The sequence below is a fragment of the Nicotiana sylvestris genome, chromosome 12, assembly GCF_000393655.2.
Source record: "Nicotiana sylvestris chromosome 12, ASM39365v2, whole genome shotgun sequence".
NCBI lineage: Eukaryota > Viridiplantae > Streptophyta > Magnoliopsida > Solanales > Solanaceae > Nicotiana > Nicotiana sylvestris.
The window spans coordinates 1,326,925-1,347,945 of record NC_091068.1 but is presented as its reverse complement, the minus strand read 5'-3'; the positions used below and the strand labels follow the sequence as shown (position 1 = coordinate 1,347,945).

At 36.0% G+C, this 21,021-nt stretch overlaps 3 protein-coding genes across 3 annotated transcripts; 2 read left to right on the top strand and 1 right to left on the bottom strand.

Moving 5' to 3' along the window:
- Positions 1 to 554: 554 nt before the first annotated feature.
- On the top strand, positions 555 to 1,571 carry LOC138884248 (uncharacterized). The gene is made up of 2 exons (XM_070165317.1): positions 555 to 1,340; positions 1,491 to 1,571. Exons 1-2 carry the CDS (start codon positions 555 to 557, stop codon positions 1,569 to 1,571), a joined length of 867 nt encoding a protein of 288 aa, XP_070021418.1.
- A 9,654-nt stretch (positions 1,572 to 11,225) lies between these two features.
- Positions 11,226 to 11,843, top strand: LOC138884247 (uncharacterized). Its single transcript, XM_070165316.1, has one exon. The coding sequence runs from the start codon at positions 11,226 to 11,228 to the stop codon at positions 11,841 to 11,843; it is 618 nt and encodes a 205-aa protein (XP_070021417.1).
- Positions 11,844 to 16,222: 4,379 nt separating this feature from the next.
- Positions 16,223 to 20,815, bottom strand: LOC104223122 (V-type proton ATPase subunit E-like). The gene is made up of 6 exons (XM_009774488.2): positions 20,578 to 20,815; positions 19,469 to 19,569; positions 18,407 to 18,599; positions 17,650 to 17,843; positions 17,350 to 17,449; positions 16,223 to 16,528 (listed from the first exon to the last, which is right to left on the bottom strand). The coding sequence occupies exons 1-6, from the start codon at positions 20,677 to 20,679 to the stop codon at positions 16,493 to 16,495; spliced, it is 726 nt and encodes a 241-aa protein (XP_009772790.1). The 5' UTR covers positions 20,680 to 20,815; the 3' UTR covers positions 16,223 to 16,492.
- Between the last annotated feature and the right edge of the window lie 206 nt (positions 20,816 to 21,021).

The following is a 21,021-nucleotide window of genomic DNA, read 5'->3' as shown; positions in this document are numbered from 1 at the left end:
AAATATAAATAGAGACTTCTCAATAATAGCTTCAGTTTTGGTCAATTGAGATTTGACCAACTCATTTCAGTCATCTTCTTCTCTCAACCCTTCTAGGGTTTTCTTCTGTTACTTTCCACCATAGCTATCGAGCTTCGAGTTTAACATGGTATCAGAGCGAAAATATAGATTCCTCTCGTCACAACCTTTCTTCCGATGGTAGCCTTGTTTGAAACCGTCAAGGATTGTATCAGATCGTCGGTTTTCAGAATATGTTCGTGAAATTTGGGGTTTCGTTCAATCTTCGCATATTTTCGACTTCTACTGCGACAATCGTTGATAATCTTCAAGCTACACGGTAATTTCTGCTGGATTTCTCTACCTAGGGTTCATGGCTAAACAAGACCTCACTTCTTCGAGTTTTCAGAAGAAGGACGATATCACTGTCACACCTAATCACAAATTATGTTAATTTTGATGTTAGTGTTCATTGCATGTACCTGATTTGAGTTTATCTCTGATTACTTCAACATACTACTGTAATTTCTTAGTATTAGACTTAGTTTCTGCTGAAAATGGGTACTGTAGTAGATGATGTTAACTCTTCTTCAACTTCCAACGGTTTTGTTCTGTTTTCCTTGGATCCTTCACATCCGTTTTATATTCATCCCTCGGATAATCCTGGAAGTCAACTGGTATCCGTTCCATTCAGTGGTTGTGGGTTTGTGTTATGGCATACCAGTATGCTCACTTCCCTTTCTGCAAAGAACAAACTCAGTCTATTAGATGGCAGAGTCAATCAACCCACTCTTGAATCTCCTTATTACCCATATTGGGAAATGTGCAATGATATGGTCAAAGTCTGGATAACTAACTCAGTATCTAGAGAAATAGTTGTTAGTGTAATGTGTTTTAAAACTGCTAAGGAAGTCTGGAAAGATATAAATGAAAGGTTTAGTCAGTCAAACGGGTCTAAATACATTCAAATACAAAGGGAAATCAACTCTACTACTCAAGGCTCCTCTTATATAACCTTTTACTTCAAAAAGATGAGGAGTTTGTGGGATGAGCTGAACTCTTCATATGTAGGTCCTACTTGTTCATGTGGTGCATTACCGAAATTCATAGAGGACCAACAGTTGTTTCAGTTTCTCAATGGTCTAAATGATTCATACACAACTGTTAAAAGTGCCATCATGTTAATGAATCCTCTTCCACCAATCAACAAAGCCTATAGTCTTTTACAACAAGATGAGAGTCAAAGAGAAGCTCACTCTGCTGCTCCTAACTTCTCTAGTGATGCCACCTCTTTCTTGGTGTCTCCTAGTGCTTCAACTACAAATAGGACTTTCAGTCAAAAGGTGAATTTTAAGGCCAGAAAAGCGGCTCCAAATGTCTCTTGCAAGTAATGCAAGAAGCCTGGCCATACTGTAGATAAGTGCTACAGACTTCATGGGTTCCCTACTGATTTCAAGTTCACCAAGATTAAGAAATATGCTTCTTTTGTTTAGATTGAAAGTCCATCCACCACTGTTGTCACTACTACTTCTCAGCATGCTGATTCTTCAGCCCATGGGTTTACCAAGGAGTAGTATCAACACTTGTTGACCTTGTTCCAACAAGTTCAGATGTCAAACACTTCCACACTTGATGCCTCCAATGTGGATCAATCTGCTTTTGTACACTTTGCAAGTTTGTTTAACAAGTATGCTGTAGATTCTGAGGTTTCTCATGTGTGTGCATCCTCTCAATCAGGTGTCAACCCTTGGATCTTAGATACAGGGGCTACAAATCACATGACTCCGCATAAACATCTTCTTTTTAATGTCCAACCATTAATTAAGTCTTTCCTTGTCACTCTACCCAATAGATATAAAGCTAAAGTTGTATCAATTGGATCTCTGTATCTTAGGCATGATATAAGTTTACTTCATGTTCTTCTGGTGCCATCTTTTCTCTTCAATTTGATATCAGTTCATCAGCTTATATGTCGGCTAGATTGTTCAACACTTTTTACCAAAATAATTTGTTCTTTACAGGGACCTTCTATGAAGAGGCCACTGGAAATTGGTAAAGCTGCAGGCAGGCTGTACTACCTCCATCGAGATGGTGATCTCTTTCCTGTTCCATCTGATTCTCTGAATGTTTCTTCTAGTAGTTTACCTAGTTCTGTTTATACTTCTAGTGATTTACCTTCTTCTGTTTCAATTGTATCTGATAAGTCCAGTCATGTTGTTACACATGTTAATGGTACTTCTGATTGTAATCAATTTCATTGCCTTAATAAATTGGACTTGTTTTGGCATCAAAGATTAGGGCACATGCATTATCATAGAATGAAAACTATTCCTTTCTTATCTGATAAAGTGTCTTCCAAACAAAGTTTCATGTGTCCTGTCTGTCCTCTAGCAAGACAACAGAGATTACCTTTTCTTGAGAGTATATAACACTAGAACTTACAATGGTTTCAGATATTTTTTAACTTTTGTTGATGATTACACTAGAGCCACATGGACTCATCGCCTTTCTTGCAAGAGCAATGCTCTTTCTGTCCTTAAAGCTTTTACTATCATGGTTAAAGTTCATTTTATATCTTCTATCCAAACTTTTAGGTCTGACAATGCATTTGAACTTGGTGGAAGTTCTGAAGCCACCAAGTTCTTCTCAAGCCAAGGCATTCTTCATCAGACCACTATTCCTCACACCCCTCAACAAAATGGGGTGGTTGAAAGGAAACATAAACACTTATTGGAAATCTCCATGACTCTTCTTTTTCAGTCTAACCTTCCCCTCAAATATTGGGGTGAATGTGTTCTGACTGCCACTTACCTCATCAATAGACTTCCTTCTGTTGTTTTGATGGGTGTCTCTCCTCATGAAAAACTCCATGGTCTTCCTCCACTTTATGATCAGTTAAAGTCTTTTAGATGTTTATGCTTTGCTACTTCACCTAAGTTTGGCAGAGATAAATTCCAGGTTAGAGCTATTCATTCTATATTTTTGGGGTACCCCTTTGGTAAAAATGGTTACAAACTTCTTAACCTTACTACTCATTCCATTTTCTTTTCTAGGGATGTGGTTTTTCATGAAAATATATTTCCCTACAAGTCTGATCACCCTTCTATCTTTCCCTCTTCCTCTATTTCAGACTTTGTAGATTCTTCTTCCTCCTCTTCACCTTCTCCTACTCCTGATGTTTCAACATCTCCAGATTTCCATGTTTCCTCACCTCTTTCTCCTCCTACTATATCTGACTCTTCTCCTTTTATTCCTTCTCCTCCACCTTTGAGAAAATCAACCAGAACAGTCCATCAACCTTCTTATCTCAAAGATTATGTTTGTTCCTCTGTCTCTTCCTCTCACACTCTTTCCTCCTCTTCCAAGGTCTCTTCTGTTGACATACACATGCATGAGCCCCAGTTCTACCAGCAGGCTGCCTCACATCCTGCTTGGCAAGAGGCCATGCTAAAGGAATTCCAAGCCTTTGAGGCAAACCAAACTTGGGACATTGTCCCTTTACCTTCTCACAAGAAGACTATTCCATGCAAGTGAGTTTACAAAATTAAACAAAGGGTTGATGGTTCTATTGAGAAATATAAGGCCTGGTTAGTCATTAGGGGTGACACCCAAAAGGAGGCATTGACTTTATTGAAACCTTTTCCCCTATTGTCAAGTTAACCCCCATCAAATGCTTACTCACTTTGGTTGCTAAGTGGGGATGGACTGTGTTTCAACTTGATGTGAATAATGTCTTCCTTTATGGAGATCTCCATGAGGAAGTTTATATGAAGGTTCCACCTGGTCTTGATGTATCTGCTCCTTCTTCTTCTCCTCCCCTGGTTTGCAGACACAAGAAGTCCCTCTATGGCCTTAGGGAAGCTTCTAGACAGTGGTTTTCAAAACTGTCTGAAGCCTTGCAATCCAAAGGCTACATTTCCAACATGAATGATTATTCCTTATTCACTAAGGTCTCCTATGATTCTCTGATTGTCTTGGCTGTCTATGTTGATGATATATTACTAGCTGGTAATGATGTTGTTGAGATGAACTCTTTGAAGTCTTTCTTGGATGCCCAATTCAAAATTAAAGACCTGGGGTCTATTTTTTGGGGTTGGAAATCTCTCTTAACCCTCAAGGTTATGTGATGAGCCAACACAAGTACACTTCTGACCTCTTAGTTGAGTTTAATTGTCAACACTTCTCTCCTGTTACCCCTTAGATCCTTCTATGAAGCTGGTGTTAGACATAGGGGAGCATGTTTCTGATCCTAGCCTATATAGGAGATTGATTGGAAAGGTCAACTTCTTGCAACATACTAGGCTTGATATTTCTTTCTCCGTTCAGCATTTGAGCCAATTTCTTCAAAAACCTCAAGTTCCCCATATGATGGCAACTTTATATGTTCTCAAATATTTACCTAATGATCCAGCTCAAGGGGTGCTCCTCTCCAACTCATTTGATCTGTCTCTAACTGCATATTCTGACTCTGATTGGGCTGCTTGTGTCATTTCTCGCAAATCTGTCACTAGTTATTGTAACACCCCAAATTTTTTTATAATATTTGCATTCTTGATTGAGCATTTTTTTTATAACGAGGAAATATTTTACTTTGCACTTCCTAAATATAGAATGGTCAATATATGAAAATTTCTTACTTTAGGTTGTGTTAATATTGGCAATGAAGTTTCATAGTGTTGTTATATGTAACACTTTATATTATTTTGACGAGTTGTTAGTAAATATAGTATATAATTAAGTTTTGGGTTTCCAACCTTTTGTATTTATCTAAGAATATTTAGTAGTTGGGGAACCATTTTATTTCATATCTGTCCATAAACTCCCTATTCTTCTACTCTTCAGAAACAAAGAAGAATAACTATCTACCTCTCTCTCTTTCTATCTCTCTATCTCTATCTCTCACTCTCCTCCGTAAGAACAAGAAGCTGAAGTTTCATCAAAAAAAACAAAACCATGGATTTCTACTAAATCAACACACAAAATTCGTTTTTGGTGAAGATCAAGTTGCTCCTCTTGGTAAGTTTCTAAACTCGTTTTTATACTAGACACCTACTAGTATTTTTTACATATCTTTTTGTACAGAGCTCCGATTTAAGTGATCCAGGGCTTTCTGGAAAGGTATTTCATAAATCTATAATTTTTATGAAGGAATCAAAATCTAGTTTTGTTGGTATATACCTAAAAAAGGGTCAAAAAGTACAGGACATGTGCTGCCCAAATTTTCAGTTCTTGAAATACTCCATGTACTGCTGTTAGTAATTTTAGCATAACTTTTTGTTCAAAATTGATATGGTGGTGATTCAAGATGTTCTGAAACAGTAAGACATAGATCTACAACTTTTGTGAAGACTATAAAGTCAAGTTTGTCCGTATAGATCTTCAAAACTGAGTCACAACTCGGAACAGTGATACTGTCCAAAATTTCTGTTTCAAACGTTTTTGGGTAATTTTCACCAATATCATGTTTAGTTGACTTGTTAAATCACTGAAATTATTTAGATATTTAATTATGTATTTAAGGTATATAAAACCTTGAAAAAAATCAAAGTGGAAGTATTTGAGGAAGTGGACAGATTTGGTTTGTTTACGGCGTAGACGATTCGAACGTCCCCAAGTTGTGATTGAACTGTTTTGTGGTAAAATACCAAGGTTTGTGTATAAACTTGTACTCTTTTTGCTTGCTGGAAATATGTTTAAATAACCTGATATTTTATTTTTCTTGTCTTCGAATTATATTGTTATATTTGAATTATATCAAGTCTTGTAAGAAATTTGCTAAATCGCCCATTCGTACGGATTGTTTGATCATTTTGCATTCTTGTTGGGACTTTGTCCTTCTTGTGGCAGTGACTTGGTCACTCACTTGGTATGCCTCTTGATTCGGATCTTTTGCCATCTTGACTTTGGATTTGTAGTTCGTCTTGAATTATGAAACTTGTCCGTGTTAAGTACGAACTAGGAAGCCATTTTTAATATGGTTCTTGATTCTCTTGTGTATTGGGTTTTGACCCTACTTGATTTCGGGCTTCGGTCCATCTTGATATCTGATTATGCTTAGTGTGATGGCATGACGTACATATTGGGCGAAAAATGGATATTTGGTATACTTCCTTAAATTGATAGTATACACTTTCTAGACTCTTGAACATTGTTATTGATATTTGGAAACACTTCAAAGTTTGATATTGGTATGTTTGATATATTTGTTCACTTGTTTTAAATTATGTTAAATTGAGCTAACTATGACTGAAAAGGGGAATTGGAGAATTTAATGACTCCAAGCCTAAAGTTTATACACCACTAAGCTTTATGCTTAGCGATAGTTGTTTTCTATCGTAGGAAATGTTCGGGATGAAATCTGAAGATGGCCAGGGTGAAGTAGTCTCTTTGGGAGAATTTATGGAGATCACATTTGCATATGCACCTTGGTTTGCATAGTTTTGGGACATGTACATGATATACATGATATATATATATATATATATATATATATATATGTGTGTGTGTGTGTGTGTGTGTGTGTGTGTCACACTTATGTTATTTGGAGGCTTGTTGGATTTTAAAGACCAAAATCTTGTAGCTTGAATTTGTAACCTATTTTATTGTATTAGGGTGTTTTAATAACTCAAGTCTTGTAATATGCTGAATTTACACTTTCTCTTGTAAATATGTAGAAAAGGAGAAAACTAGTTTCCTTTGTTTTTTATATATACCCGATAATTTGAAATCTATGTACAATATAAACTTGCGGTGATTTTGAATGATTGTATAAATTAGTTAGGAAGTTGCTTTAATCTGTTAATGTTTTGACATTGTATTTCATTTAAAATAAAATTATGGTGTATTTTAAAAAAATATATATATTGCACTTTCAACCTTTTCGCATGGGCATACTTCCGCTACTAAAATTATTCTAAATATTTTTTATTAATATCTCTTTTAATATTTTGTAAGTAGGAAATTAGATTTGTTTTCCTAAGTAGTACCCTCCCAAAGGGGTTGCTACAATTTTTGGTATCAGAGCCACGGTTTGTGATTCTAGGATTTGTTTTGTTGTGATAGTACTTAGTATTTGTTGTTATTTACTTTCTTTAAAATGACTTGGAGTTTATAAATTTTTGCATACTTGTTTAATTTAATTTATTGTATTTTGTGTGCATATGCATCATGTACATGTCCCTAATGCAGTGTGATCTTATCTTTTATAGGATTTTTAATATAGCCTCTTCTTCGAATAGAGCTGTTGAATCCGTTGATGAAAGTCAGGCCCAGTATAATGTCATGCCTCACCTTCAGGGAGGAAATGAGGAACCCTTGCCTGACCTAAATCATCCTCGTGTTAGTGGAAATAAAATGGGTAGTAATCCAAGAGCAATGAGTCATAATACTCCATTTATGACTCCCCCATTCCAGCAGATGGCTGAATTCTTTCGTCACTTAGCTGGGACAATGTCAGAACCTAGTGAAATGAATTTTGAGAAGATGAGAAAAATGGGCGGAGTTGAATTTGAAGGCACTACAGATCCCACGGTAGCTGAACAATGGCTCGAGCGCATGGAGAGGGTCTTTGAACAACTGGAGTGTACTAATGCTGCCAAATTTAAGTATGCTATCTCTCTTTTACAAAAAGATGCCTATGATTGGTGGGTGAGTGTGCCAAATGCAAAAGCAAAACCTCCGGTGCTGACTTGGGATGACTTTGTGAAATCATTTCGTGCAAAATATGTTCCCCCTGTCTATTATGATGCTAAAAAGAAAGAGTTTCTGAATTTAAGACAAGGGAGTATGTCTATTGCATAATATCAACAAAACTTTCTCAGGCTTTCTCGCTATGCTAAAGGTATTATTGATGGTGAAAGAGACAAGTGCAGAAGATTTGAAGAAGGTTTGAATGGTTACATTCGAAAATCAGTGGCAATCTTACAACTTGATGATTTTTCCAAGCTGATTTCAGCTGCACTTACTTGGGAAAGAATTGACAAGGAAGAAGCTAGTAGGAGAGAAAACAAGTTTAGGAAGGGTAATTCAGAATATGGCGGTCCATCCAAAAAGGGAAAGTTTGACTATTCCAAGACTGAGAGTACACATAAATCATTACATCATAAGCAGAATAAGTCAAATTTTTCTACTGCCAGTACTCCAAGTTATGGCCAAGGCAAAACTCATACACCTACTTGTGCACAGTGCGGGAAGAATCATTATGGTGCATGTAGACGAGCTTCTGGTGCTTGTTTTAATTATGGAAGTATGGATCATAAAGTGAAGGATTGTCCTAATCCTAATCCTCTTTCTTATACACATACAGAAGGATCAGTTCAAAAGCCTGTCACTACTCATTCTCAAGCTAATAGTAGTGCTAGACCTTGAAATATGCAAGCAGCGGGTTCGAGTGTAGCTAATCAGGTTGGTGGGTTGAGAGCTGCTACACGAGTTTATGCTATGAGACAGAAGAATGACCAGGATGGTCCGGACGTAGTTGCTGGTAAATTTCACTTATTTGGCATATCTGTTGTTACATTATTTGATCCTGGATCTTCTCACTCTTATGTTTGCTCATCACTTGCATTTCCCGATACTGTTAAATCTGTGAGACTTGACTTTGATGTGCTGGTCACGAGTCCATTAGGTCATCAGGCCGTTGTTAACAGGATTTACCGAGATTGTCCATTCATGATTCAAAATCTGGTATTCCCTGTCGACTTGCTTGAAATGCCCTTCCGAGACTATGATGTTATTATTGGCATGGATTGGCTCCATAGGCACCATGCATTGGTTGATTGTAGGTTGAAGCAAGTGACATTTAAAACTCCTGCATATTCACACATGGTAGTTCAAGGAGAAAGATCATTGACATCTAATATTATTTCTGCGGTCTTGGCAAGAAAGATGATTTGTCAAGGTTGTGATGCCTATCTTGCTCATATAGTCGATACACGATTGGGGAGTCCAAGTCTTAAGGACATACCAACTGTGTGCGACTTTCCTGATATATTTCCTGATGATCTTCCTGGGTTGCCTCCAGAAAGGGAGATTGAATTTCCTATAGATCTTGTCCCTGGAACTACTCCTATTTCAATCGCTCCCTATAGAATGGCTCCGGCTGAATTAAAAGAGTTGAAGGCTCAATTACAAGAACTTCTTGAGAAAGGTTTCATCCGTCCCAGTATTTCACTTTGGGGAGCTCCTGTTTTATTTGTGAAAAAGAAAGATGGCACTCTTAGGCTTTGTATTGATTACCGACAGCTGAACAAGGTAACAATCAAGAACAAATACCCACTGCCTAGAATCGATGACTTGTTTGACCAACTGAAGGGTGCCAGCTTATTCTCAAAAATTGACTTGAGGTCTGGATATTATCAGTTGCGTGTGAGGGAGCAAGATGTTCCTAAAACTGCTTTTAGGACCAGGTATGGCCATTATGAATTTTTGGTAATGCCATTTGGTTTGACAAATGCTCCTGCTGCATTTATAGATCTAATGAACCGTGTATTCAAGCCTTATCTCGATCAATTTGTGGTGGTGTTTATTGATGACATTTTAGTCTATTCCAAGAATAGAGAAGATCATGATAAGCATATCCGAATTGTCATGCAAATTCTGAAAGAGAGACAACTCTACGCGAAGCTTTCCAAATGTGAATTCTGGCTGAATGAAGTGGTTTTTTAGGGCCCATTGTATCATCTGAAGGTGTGAGGGTTGATCTTAGTAAGATTCAAGCTATTGTTGATTGGAAACTCCCTAAAACTCCAACTGAGATAAGAAGTTTCTTGGGATTAGCAGGATACTACAGAAGGTTTGTGAAGGGTTTCTCTATTATAGCTTCTCCCTTGACCAAACTTTTGGGGAAAGACGCCAAATTTGTATGGGATGACAAGTGTCAAGAGAGCTTTGAAAAGCTCAAATCCTTATTGACACAAGCTCCAATACTTTCTTTGCCAGCTGAAGGAAAAGATTATGTGGTATACAGTGATGCATCTCATCGTGGCTTGGGTTGTGTTTTGATGCAAGAAGGGAAAGTAATTGCTTATGCCTCTCGAAAGTTGAAATCACATGAGTTGAATTATCCCAATCACGATCTTGAACTTGCTGCCATTGTTTTTGCCTTAAAAATTTGGAGGCATTACTTATACGGAGAGAAGTGTCACATATTTACTGATCACAAGAGTTTGAAGTACTTGGGTACACAAAAAGAGTTGAACTTGAGACAGCGTAGATGGCTTGAACTCATCAAAGATTATGATTGCACGATTGATTATCATCCTGGTAAAGCCAATGTGGTTGCAGATGCGTTGAGTCGCAATTCTCTTGCAAGTTTAACTCTAAGTCTTTTGCCTTTGCTTCTTGAATTAAGAGCCATGAATGTTTGCCTTTCATTTAATTCTAATGGTTCTATCATTGCTAATTTGCAAGTCAAGCTAGTCTTACTTGAGCAATTCCAAGAAGCACAGAAGTTAGATGAGAAGCTGGTGAAACGGGTTGAAGAAGTCCAAAATGGAAGAGAATCAAATTTTTCATTAAGGAAAGATGGTACCTTATTTTATAAAAATAGGTTGTGTGTTCCTAATGATGATGAATTGAGAAAGCAGATCTTAATTGAAGCACATAGTTCACCTTATGCAATGCATCCTGGAGGTACTAAAATGTATCGGACCATTAAGGAGCACTATTGGTGGAGTGGTATGAAGAAAGACATTGCAGAGTTCATTTCTAAATGCTTGGTATGTCAACAAATAAAGGCTGAACATCAAGTCCCAGCTGGTCTCCTACAACCTTTGTCAATACCTGAATGGAAATGGGAAAGGATAACGATGGACTTTGTTTCTGGACTTCCACGCACTCAAAGAAATCATGATGCAATTTGGGTCATTGTAGATAGACTGACTAAGAGTGATCATTTCTTGGCAATCAGAATGGACTACTCACTGGAACGTTTAGCAGAATTGTACATTAATGAGATTGTGAAGTTGCATGGAATCCCTGTTTCTATTGTGTCTGATAGAGATCCGAGGTTTACATCCAGATTTTGATCTAGCTTGCAAGAAGCTTTGGGTTCCAAGGTGAATTTTAGTACCGTTTTCCATCCACAAACAGACGGCCAGTCTGAAAGGGTAATACAAATCTTGGAGGATATGCTTCGAGCCTGCATTATTGAGTTTAAGGGTAGTTGGGACAAACATTTGGCCCTAATAGAATTTGCTTATAATAATAGCTACCAATCAAGTATAGGCATGCCTCCTTATGAAGCTTTATATGGGAGAAAATGTAGAACGCCTCTTTGTTGGAATGAGGTTGGTGAAAGAAAATTTGTGGGTCCTGAGATTGTGCAACAAACTGAAGATAAGGTAAAAATCATCAAGGATCGTTTGAAAATTTCTTCAGACAGACAAAAGTCCTATGCTGATCTTAAAAGGCATGAAATTGAGCATCAGGTGGGCGATAAGGTATTTTTAAAGGTTTCTCCATGGAAGAAGATTATGAGATTTGGCCAAAAAGGTAAACTTAGTCCTCGATTCATTGGACCTTATGAAATACTTGAAAGAATTGGTCCAGTTGCATATAAGCTAGTTTTGCCACCTGAATTAGGTAAGATCCACAATGTCTTTCATGTTTCTATGCTTCGAAAATATCGCTCAGATCCATCTCATGTTCTTCCTATTGAGTCTATTGAGGTTAATCCTGATTTGACATATGAAGAAGAACCAATCCAAATCTTAGCGCATGAGATAAAAGAGCTTAGAAATAAGAGAATCCCATTAGTGAAGGTTCTTTGGAGAAATTATTCAGGCGAAGAAGCTACCTGGGAGCGAGAAGAGGATATGCGAGTTCAATATCCACATTTGTTTTAGGACTAGTACAAGGTAAATTTCGAGACGAAATTTTTTTTTAGGGAGTTTCATGTAACACCCCAAAATTTTTTACAATATTTGCATTCTTGATTGAGCATTTTTTTTATAACGAGGAAATATTTTACTTTGCACTTCCTAAATATAGAATGGTCAATATATGAAAATTTCTTACTTTAGGTTGTGTTAATATTGGCAATGAAGTTCCATGGTGTTGCTATATGTAACACTTAATATTATTTTGACGAGATGTTAGTAAATATAGTATATAATTAAGTTTTGGGTTTCCAACCTTTTGTATTTATCTAAGAATATTTAGTAGTTGGGGAACCATTTTATTTCATATATGTCCATAAACTCCCTATTCTTCTACTCTTCAGAAACAAAGAAGAATAATTATCTACCTCTCTCTCTTTCTATCTCTACCTTTCTATCTATCTCTCTCTATCTCTATCTCTCTCTCTCTCCGTAAGAACAAGAAGCTGAAGTTTCATCAAAAAAAACAAAACCATGGATTTCTACTAAATCAACGCACAAAATTCGTTTTTGGTGAAGATCAAGTTGCTCCTGTTGGTAAGTTTCTAAACTCGTTTTTATACTAGACACCTACTAGTATTTTTTACATATCTTTTTGTACAGAGCTCCGATTTAAGTGATCCAGGACTTTCTAGAAAGGTATTTCATAAATCTATAATTTTTATGAAGGAATAAAAATCTGGTTTTGTTGGGATATACCTAAAAAGGGTCAAAAAGTACAGGACAGGTGCTGCCCAGATTTTCAGTTCTTGAAATACTCCATGTACTGCTGTTAGTAATTTTAGCATAACTTTTTGTTCAAAATTGATATGGTGGTGATTCAAGATGTTTTGAAACAGTATGACATAGATATACAACTTTTGTGAAGACTATAAAGTCTAGTTTGTCCGTATAGATCTTCAAAACTGAGTCACAACTCGGAACAGTGATACTATCCAGAATTTCTGTTTCAAACGTTTTTGGGTAATTTTCACCAATATCATATTTAGTTGACTTGTTAAATCACTGAACTTATTTAGATATTTGATTATGTATTTAAGGTATATAAACCCTTGAAAAAAATTAAAGGGGAAGTGTTTGAGGAAGTGGACAGATTTGGTTTGTTTACGGCGTAGACGATTCGAACGTCCTCAAGTTGTGATTGAACTGTTTTGTGGTAAAATACCAAGGTTTGTGTATAAACTTGTACTCTTTTTGCTTGCTGGAAATATGTTGAAGTAACCTGATATTTTATTTTTCTTGTCTTCGAATTATATTGTTATATTTGAATTATATCAAGTCTTGTAAGAAATTTGCTAAATCGCCCATTCGTACGGATTGTTTGATCATTTTGCATTCTTGTTGGGACTTTGTCCTTCTTGTGGCAGTGACTTGGTCACTCACTTGGCATGCCTTTTGATTCGGATCTTTTGTCATCTTGACTTTGGATTTGTAGTTCGTCTTGAATTATGGAATTTGTCCGTGTTAAGTACGAACTAGAAAGCCATTTTTAATATGGTTCTTGATTCTCTTGTCTATTGGGTTTTGACCCTACTTGATTTGGGGCTTCGGTCCATCTTGATATCTGATTATTCTTAGTGTGATGGCATGACGTACATATTGGGCGAAAAATGGATATTTGGTATACTTCCTTAAATTGATAGTATACACTTTCTAGACTCTTGAACATTGTTATTGATATTTGGAAACACTTCAAAGTTTGATATTGGTATGTTTGATATATTTGTTCACTTGTTTTAAATTATGTTAAATTGAGCTAACTATGACTGAAAAGGGGAATTGGAGAATTTAATGACTCCAAGCCTAAAGTTTATACACCACTAAGCTTTATGCTTAGCGATAGTTGTTTTCTATCGTAGGAAATGTTCGGGATGAAATCTGAAGATGGCCAGGGTGAAGTAGTCTCTTTGGGAGAATTTATGGAGATCACATTTGCATATGCACCTTGGTTTGCATAGTTTTGGGACGTGTACATGATATACATGATATATATATATATATATATATATATATATATATATATATATATATATATATATATATATATGTCACACTTATGTTATTTGGAGGCTTGTTGGATTTTAAAGACCAAAATCTTGTAGCTTGAATTTGTAACCTATTTTATTGTATTAGGGTGTTTTAATAACTCAAGTCTTGTAATATGCTGAATTTACACTTTCTCTTGTAAATATGTAGAAAAGGAGAAAACTAGTTTCCTTTGCTTTTTATATATACCCGATAGTTTGAAATTTATGTACAATATAAACTTGCGATGATTTTGAATGATTGTATAAATCACTTAGGAAGTTGCTTTAATCTGTTAATGTTTTGACATTGTATTTCATTTAAAATAAAATTATGGTGTATTTTAAATATATATATATTGCACTTTCAATATATATATATATATTGCACTTTCAACCTTTTCGCATGGGCCTACTTCCGTTACTAAAATTATTCTAAATATTTTTTATTAATATCTCTTTTAATATTTTGTAAGTAGAAAATTAGATTTGTTTTCCTAAGTAGTACCCTCACACAGGGGTTGCTACAGTTATTATATTACCCTTGGTGGTAGCCCAATTTCTTGGAAAAGCAAGAAGCAGTCCACTATCTCCTTGTCCTCAGCTGAAGCTGAATATAGAGCTCTTCGCAAGGTTTCAGCTGAGATTTCTTGGTTACTCAGACTTCTGGGTGATCTTGGTTTGTCCATTTCCAGCCCAGTTCCCATTTATTGTGACAATCAGGCAGCTCTCCATATTGCGAAGAACCCAGTTTTCCACGAGCGCACAAAACACATTGAGATTGACTGTCATTATGTGCGCACTTGCTTGCAGGCTGGTCTGATTTCCTTGCATTTTATCTCCAGCTCCAATCAGTTAGCTGACATTATGACCAAAGCTCTGCATGGTCCTGTTCATCATGGTTTACTTTGCAAGCTTGGTGTTTTCTCACCCTCAAGCTTGAAGGGGGGTATTAGCCCAAATACAGCTCAGGCCCAATTGTCACAGGCCCAATCAACTAAGGGAAAGCAAAAGGTCCTTTTATAGTTTTTACATTCTCAGTTTACACATTCATATATTTTCATGTTCAGATTTTACATTTATTTTTTGTCTCTTACACTAGTAAATATAAATAGAGACTTCTCAATAATAGCTTCAGTTTTGGTCAATTGAGATTTGACCGACACATTTCAGTCATCTCCTTCTCTCAACCCTTTTAGGGTTTTCTTCTGTTACTTTCCACCATAGCCATCGAGCTTCGAGTTTAATAAGTGGACAGAGTTACATGGTACCTATATGGATAATATTTTGTAAAATTAGTAGATGTGTGCGCAAACTGACCCGTACATCACTGATATGGATGGTGAGTGGTCAATGTTTAATGGTACTTCTGTTAACTCAGTATTATAATAAAAATAATTTCTTATCGTGTAATTATTTAAGAAAGTTTAGCTAGTTACAGAAATTAAGCATAGTCAAACGAAAGTTCTCACAAAACTCTTCCTTTTACACATGTTTGCTAGTGAGGTAATTAGTTGCATATTTTTCTTACTTAAATGAAGAAAATGCTCTTTTTTAGCCATACAATAATTACTCCACTGCTGGACTTTATTCGTGTAAACTCCAAACTTTTGCCTAACTTGTTGTTTCAAATCTGGAAATTACTTAAAATTTGTTAATTAGACTTCCACCTTGTAGATTCTAATTACTCGTGAAAGAATTCGACATCATGCAAAAATCACCGCATAATATGATCCTTGATACTTTATAATTTATAGAAATTTAAAGAAGTTATTTCTCTTTATAAATTCAAGGCAAACTTAGAGACAAAAATCCCTCATAATTTAGAGTTGTTATGTAGTTGGTCGACATCAATACCACATTTCTTTTCAACTCTGTTGTGATTATGATGTCCTAGAGCCCAGGGTCTATCGGAAATACCATCTATCTTGGAGCAACGGTAAAGTTATCTCCGTGTGACCTTATAGGTCACGGGTTCGAGCCGTAGAGGCAGCCACGGATAAAGTTGTCTCCGTGTGACCAGGTCATGGGTTCGAGCCGTGGAAGCAGCCATAGCTTAAGAGGTGATTGTATGTCAATGAAATTGGCTTAAAGGGTTCTACCCTTTCAGTGCATAAATTTCAATGATAAACACCAATTATAAATAGGCAGAATACATAATTTGCCTGCTGAGCTTGAGGCCAAATCCCTGTGGCACACCTGACAAAACGGAAAACCTCTTGCACACCCTATCTTTTAACAAACAGAAGCACTGACTTATTCATTAAGTACAAAGAGAGCTATTACTCACACAATTTTAATGTCTCAATCGACAAACTCAGGTTCAAGAAACTTGCTCTTTATTGCAAAACATTACAATGAAAAAATGCTCAGATCTAATAGCATTACAACTAACACGAACTTGTTGCAATGCCCCAAAGAACTAATCAACAAGATAACAAGACAGCTTCAATAATGCAAACAAGTCTTTCAGAGAAAACGAAATAGTACACAAGAAAAGCCATCGACGATGATTTGAATCCAGTCATTCGCCAAATCAGAATCCAGACCGACGACCAGAAAGGGGTAAATACAGGTAAAGGGTCCAACCCCTTAGGCGGTAACCTGACCGAATAGGCACTTGCGGATCTGCAAGATTCAGGACAGCAGCAATTAAAATTAATGACTAATTAAGCAAAGATAATAGTAATATATAAGAAACTGATAAAAGGAGCGTACTCTTTCAATGTACAAAAACAAGGACTAAAGCGATCTCTAAAAGCCCTACACCCTCGAAAAAAATGGGTAAATCTAGAAGTTCCTTCTTGCTGACATTCCATCCCTTCTAAGGACTAAAAATTCATCTCATTTTACTGGTAAGCAGTATTCTATCTTATTCATTCATTTCCTTCGCTTCACCCTCCCTTTAATTGTTCATTCAATCCATCCTTACTGGTTCTGTCGATGGCTATACATTCGTAGTCTCAAGTCTCAATTTGCTTGTGAGCTTAAACAGGTCAAGCAGCAATATTACCTTACATGCGCTTTAATACTCAAGTTTTCAGAAGTCTCGATAGATATTAGAAAACCACTGACCTGCCCCTGACTCAAATAACTAAATTTAGTGATGAAAATGATAAGGAGATGACTGCACATTTTATATAAACCACATAGGTAAGAAGTACAACATGTCAATGAATTGAGCTGCAAGAAGCTATTCCAGAGAGATCAATCACTAATCAGCAACAGTAAACATATAACATGCATATCAAGTTAAACAATTAACATTTAAGACACTTTGTAACTCATCTGAATGATATTTTCAAATAACAAGTTATCAATAGCTATAGATAGCTAAAACTAGCAATAGATCACTAGTGTAGACTACATCGGAGGAATGAGAACCAAAAGAATCGGCAAGACCAGAACAGAAATCTCAAAAGTATGACCAGAAGGGCAGAAGAAAGTACCTCTGGTAGTTTTTTACGGAACACAACTTCCAATCTGGCATCAAGAGTGTTTTCACACACAATTTTCCCATCTCGAGAAGCCAACACCACTCCTCCAGAGCTGTGGGAATAAAGAGAGAGAAATTAATAAGAGTAACATTGTTTTTCAGAGCGCTGATTTCTCACAAAAGCAATTAAAAGGAAAGCAGGAGAAATAAAAGAATCCAACCAACAGACAGGACCTAATTTAAGCACAAAGGGCTGTACTTTAAGCCTTTAAGGTTTCCTCATGAAAGTAAGGTTGTAACTAGAGCAGCTTACCAAGAAGGACCATGCATATTATGATGTGATGGAGCCGGAGGTAGGTGGATGTCGTCAACTATGATCTCAGGTGCATGGACATTTGCCTTCTCTGCATACTCTTCCTTTGCTGCATCCAATACATGTTCAACCAGGTGTACATCATGTTTCCGACAACGCAGCAGGACAGAAGGCTCTTTAAGCCTGAGCAGACTCTGCAACAGAAAGAGATGGTTTCAAATTATGCCTAAAGACTAAGGAATAATAAGTTCATTAAGCCATACAGATACCACGGGCAGTCAAGCCAATTACTGTCACAAACAAGACATAATTAGTTCTTAATCATTATATTGCCTTTAGCAAAGAAGAAATTGCAAGCTTCATATTACATTGAAAGTGCAGGCTACAATTTTCAATTCTGTTAAGTCAAGCCTCAATGTTAGAAGGATCCAGCTTGAAGGTAAGTAACAGTAAAAGTTCCTTGTCTTGCTATCCAGTCTGAACTTGAAGCAAGAGATATTCACAATTTTCAAGTTCTCATCCCTTTGTAGAGCACAGTAGATGCCATAGAAACATAATAAGAATTCATAATCTGGCGCCCAGAAGTTCAAATAACATGATACATAAAACCACATCAACAGATGACTATATTGGTTCTCTTATAAATAGTATGTCTTCCATAAAATATTCCTGCTCAATTTCTAAGATGTCATAGTTTAATTCAGGAATTCCACCCAAAAAAAAGAGAGAACATGGTGTAGATTAACGTCCACCATACCTGAACAATAAGATTATGCAGTAGCTTCTTATAACTGTCTTGGTGGTGTGGAAGAATAACCTCTACGAGTTCGTTGTGATGATGGCTAACTTGTAAAAGTTCCTTTGCTGCTGCCTCCTTCATGGTGTTAACCAAGTCATCCTGAGCTTGAAGAACTTTGATCCGAGAGGCATTGAGTTGCATGGAGTACTCGCTGCAAGAAATACATCAAAAAGAAATTTTAAAAACCATTTCGGCCAATTGAGGTTCAAATTAACCACAGAGAATGTTATTGTCGCAAAACAATAGCAATTTTAAAATTAAACTTCGCACCTAATTTAACATGATCTAGCTTGCTACAGTCTACAGCAACGAACATCATAAGGAAATCAACTTCTGACTTAATTTAACCATGTGACTTATTCCAAAATTAGACTACATTCTAACTAGCAAGCAGTAATTGATTAAAAAACAAAGGTATTAATGATAGTAGAATACAACAGTGGGATATGTCAAAGCACAAAAGCTCCAGAAGATGCCATTAGTAAGCAGAATACAACAGTGGAATATGTCAGAAAAAAGGCTCCAGAAGATGCCATTAATAAGCTCTATTTTCTTTCTTTTGCAGTAAGCTTTGGACATAATTCTTTTATTTAATCAATACCCAGCAAAACTAACAACTGAAAAAGTATATCCATGACGTTCAAGACCTAGCATGGAGCATAACATGCAGACATTTGGATACCAAAGTGAAAAAAGGTATTTTGAAACTACAAAGAAGCATCATAACACTAAACACCAAATAAAAACTACTACTATCATTTTCATCCAAAATCAAGTGATAGCTTTTATAGTTACAATACGGGTTTTGATTGCTGTCACAGTAACAGTACAGCTGAGTATATTCTATTCACAGTCTAAGCACAATAGCACTTTGATGGCTTACAGGAAATCAAGTCGAAGCATTTGACGAGCAATATCAATTCCCAAACATAAGATTGAAGAGCTTTTACTTCAAGCCAATTTCACATATAACACAAAACTATACCATAACCAAAAACCAAATCAAGTTAGCAACATTACATCTTTTTGCGAACATCCACTTGTTTCTCTTTGCGCTCGAACTCTTGTCTGATCTTCTTCTTCTCCGCTTCCACTAGCTGCAACTTCTCGATGTTGAATTCCTAAGAAACAATCACATCCACTGTACATTATTTCTCTAATTACCTATATAAATCTCCGAACATAGGCAGATCCAGCTCTATGTCAGTGAGTTTAGACGCACCACTACTTTCAGCTTAAACTATATATATATAATTAAAACTTTTCAACTCCAACTATATATAAGGAAAGTCGAAACTTTTTGAAAAGTATACATTTACAACTTTTACACTCGAACTATATAAATAATTTAAAATTGGTAATTACACTGCTACTTGTACTAACTGATTTTTTAAATTTCGGATCCGCCTCTGGCTTAGAACAATGGTAGATGCAGAAATTAGAAAGTTTGAAACTTTTCGAAAAGTGAAAACTATTTAGACTTCAACTCCAACTATACATATGGAAAGTCGAAACTTTCTGAAAAGTATACATTCACAACTTTTACGCTCGAACTATATACAATAATTAAAAATTGGTAACTGCACTGCTATTTGTACTAACTAATTATAAATTTCGGATCCGCCTCTGGCTCAGAACAATGCTAGATGCAGAAAATAGAAAGTTTGAAACTTTTGGAAAAGTACACATTGAAAACTTTTTATACTCAAACTATATGTATAACTAAACTTTTCATCTCCAACTATATATATGGAAAGTTGAAACTCTTTGAAAAGTATACATTTACAACTTTTACACTCGAACTATATAAAATAATTTAGAATTGGTAACTGCACTGCTATTGGTACTAACTAATTTAAATTTCGGATCCGCCTCTAGCTCAGAACAATGCTAGATGCAGAAAATAGAAAGTTTTCACTTAAAATTGTTAGACTCGAACTTTATATACAATTGAATTTTGAAAAGTACAAATTTATATCTATTATAACAAATATTAGTGAATGCAGCACTATTCATAATAACTGAATTTAAATTCTGGATCCGCCTCGGACTCGGAACAATTACGAGATACAGAAATGATTAAATTCAATAAAATTTGATTTTATATAATAAAAATAAATAGGGATTACTTCTTCAGCGGAAACAGAAATCTCATTGGCTTTTTCTTCAGCTTCCTGGCGAATGAATCGGACCATTTGCTGGATCTGCTTTGAGACATCTGCGTCGTTCATTTTCTCGGATCTGGATTTTGGATCAAATTCGGGTCAACGAAGTAAGGCAATTTCAGGTTTACAGAGGAGTTTTCTGAAGAAGAAGAAGACGAGGACAGGTAAGAATACAGTCAAGTCTTAAAAAATTGAATCATATGTCCGATCTATCTACCCCGTGTTTTATCAGAATTTCCTTAGCCACCCAAGATGTTTATTTAAGTAGCATTTAGGTACCTCATCTTTTGAAAAGTTGACTTTTTCCGCTAGAAATTTTGTTTCTAAAAAATATTAGTACTACTACAATAACAATAATAACATAACTAGTGTACTCTTCTGATGAAGGTGTACGTGCTAATTTTAGTG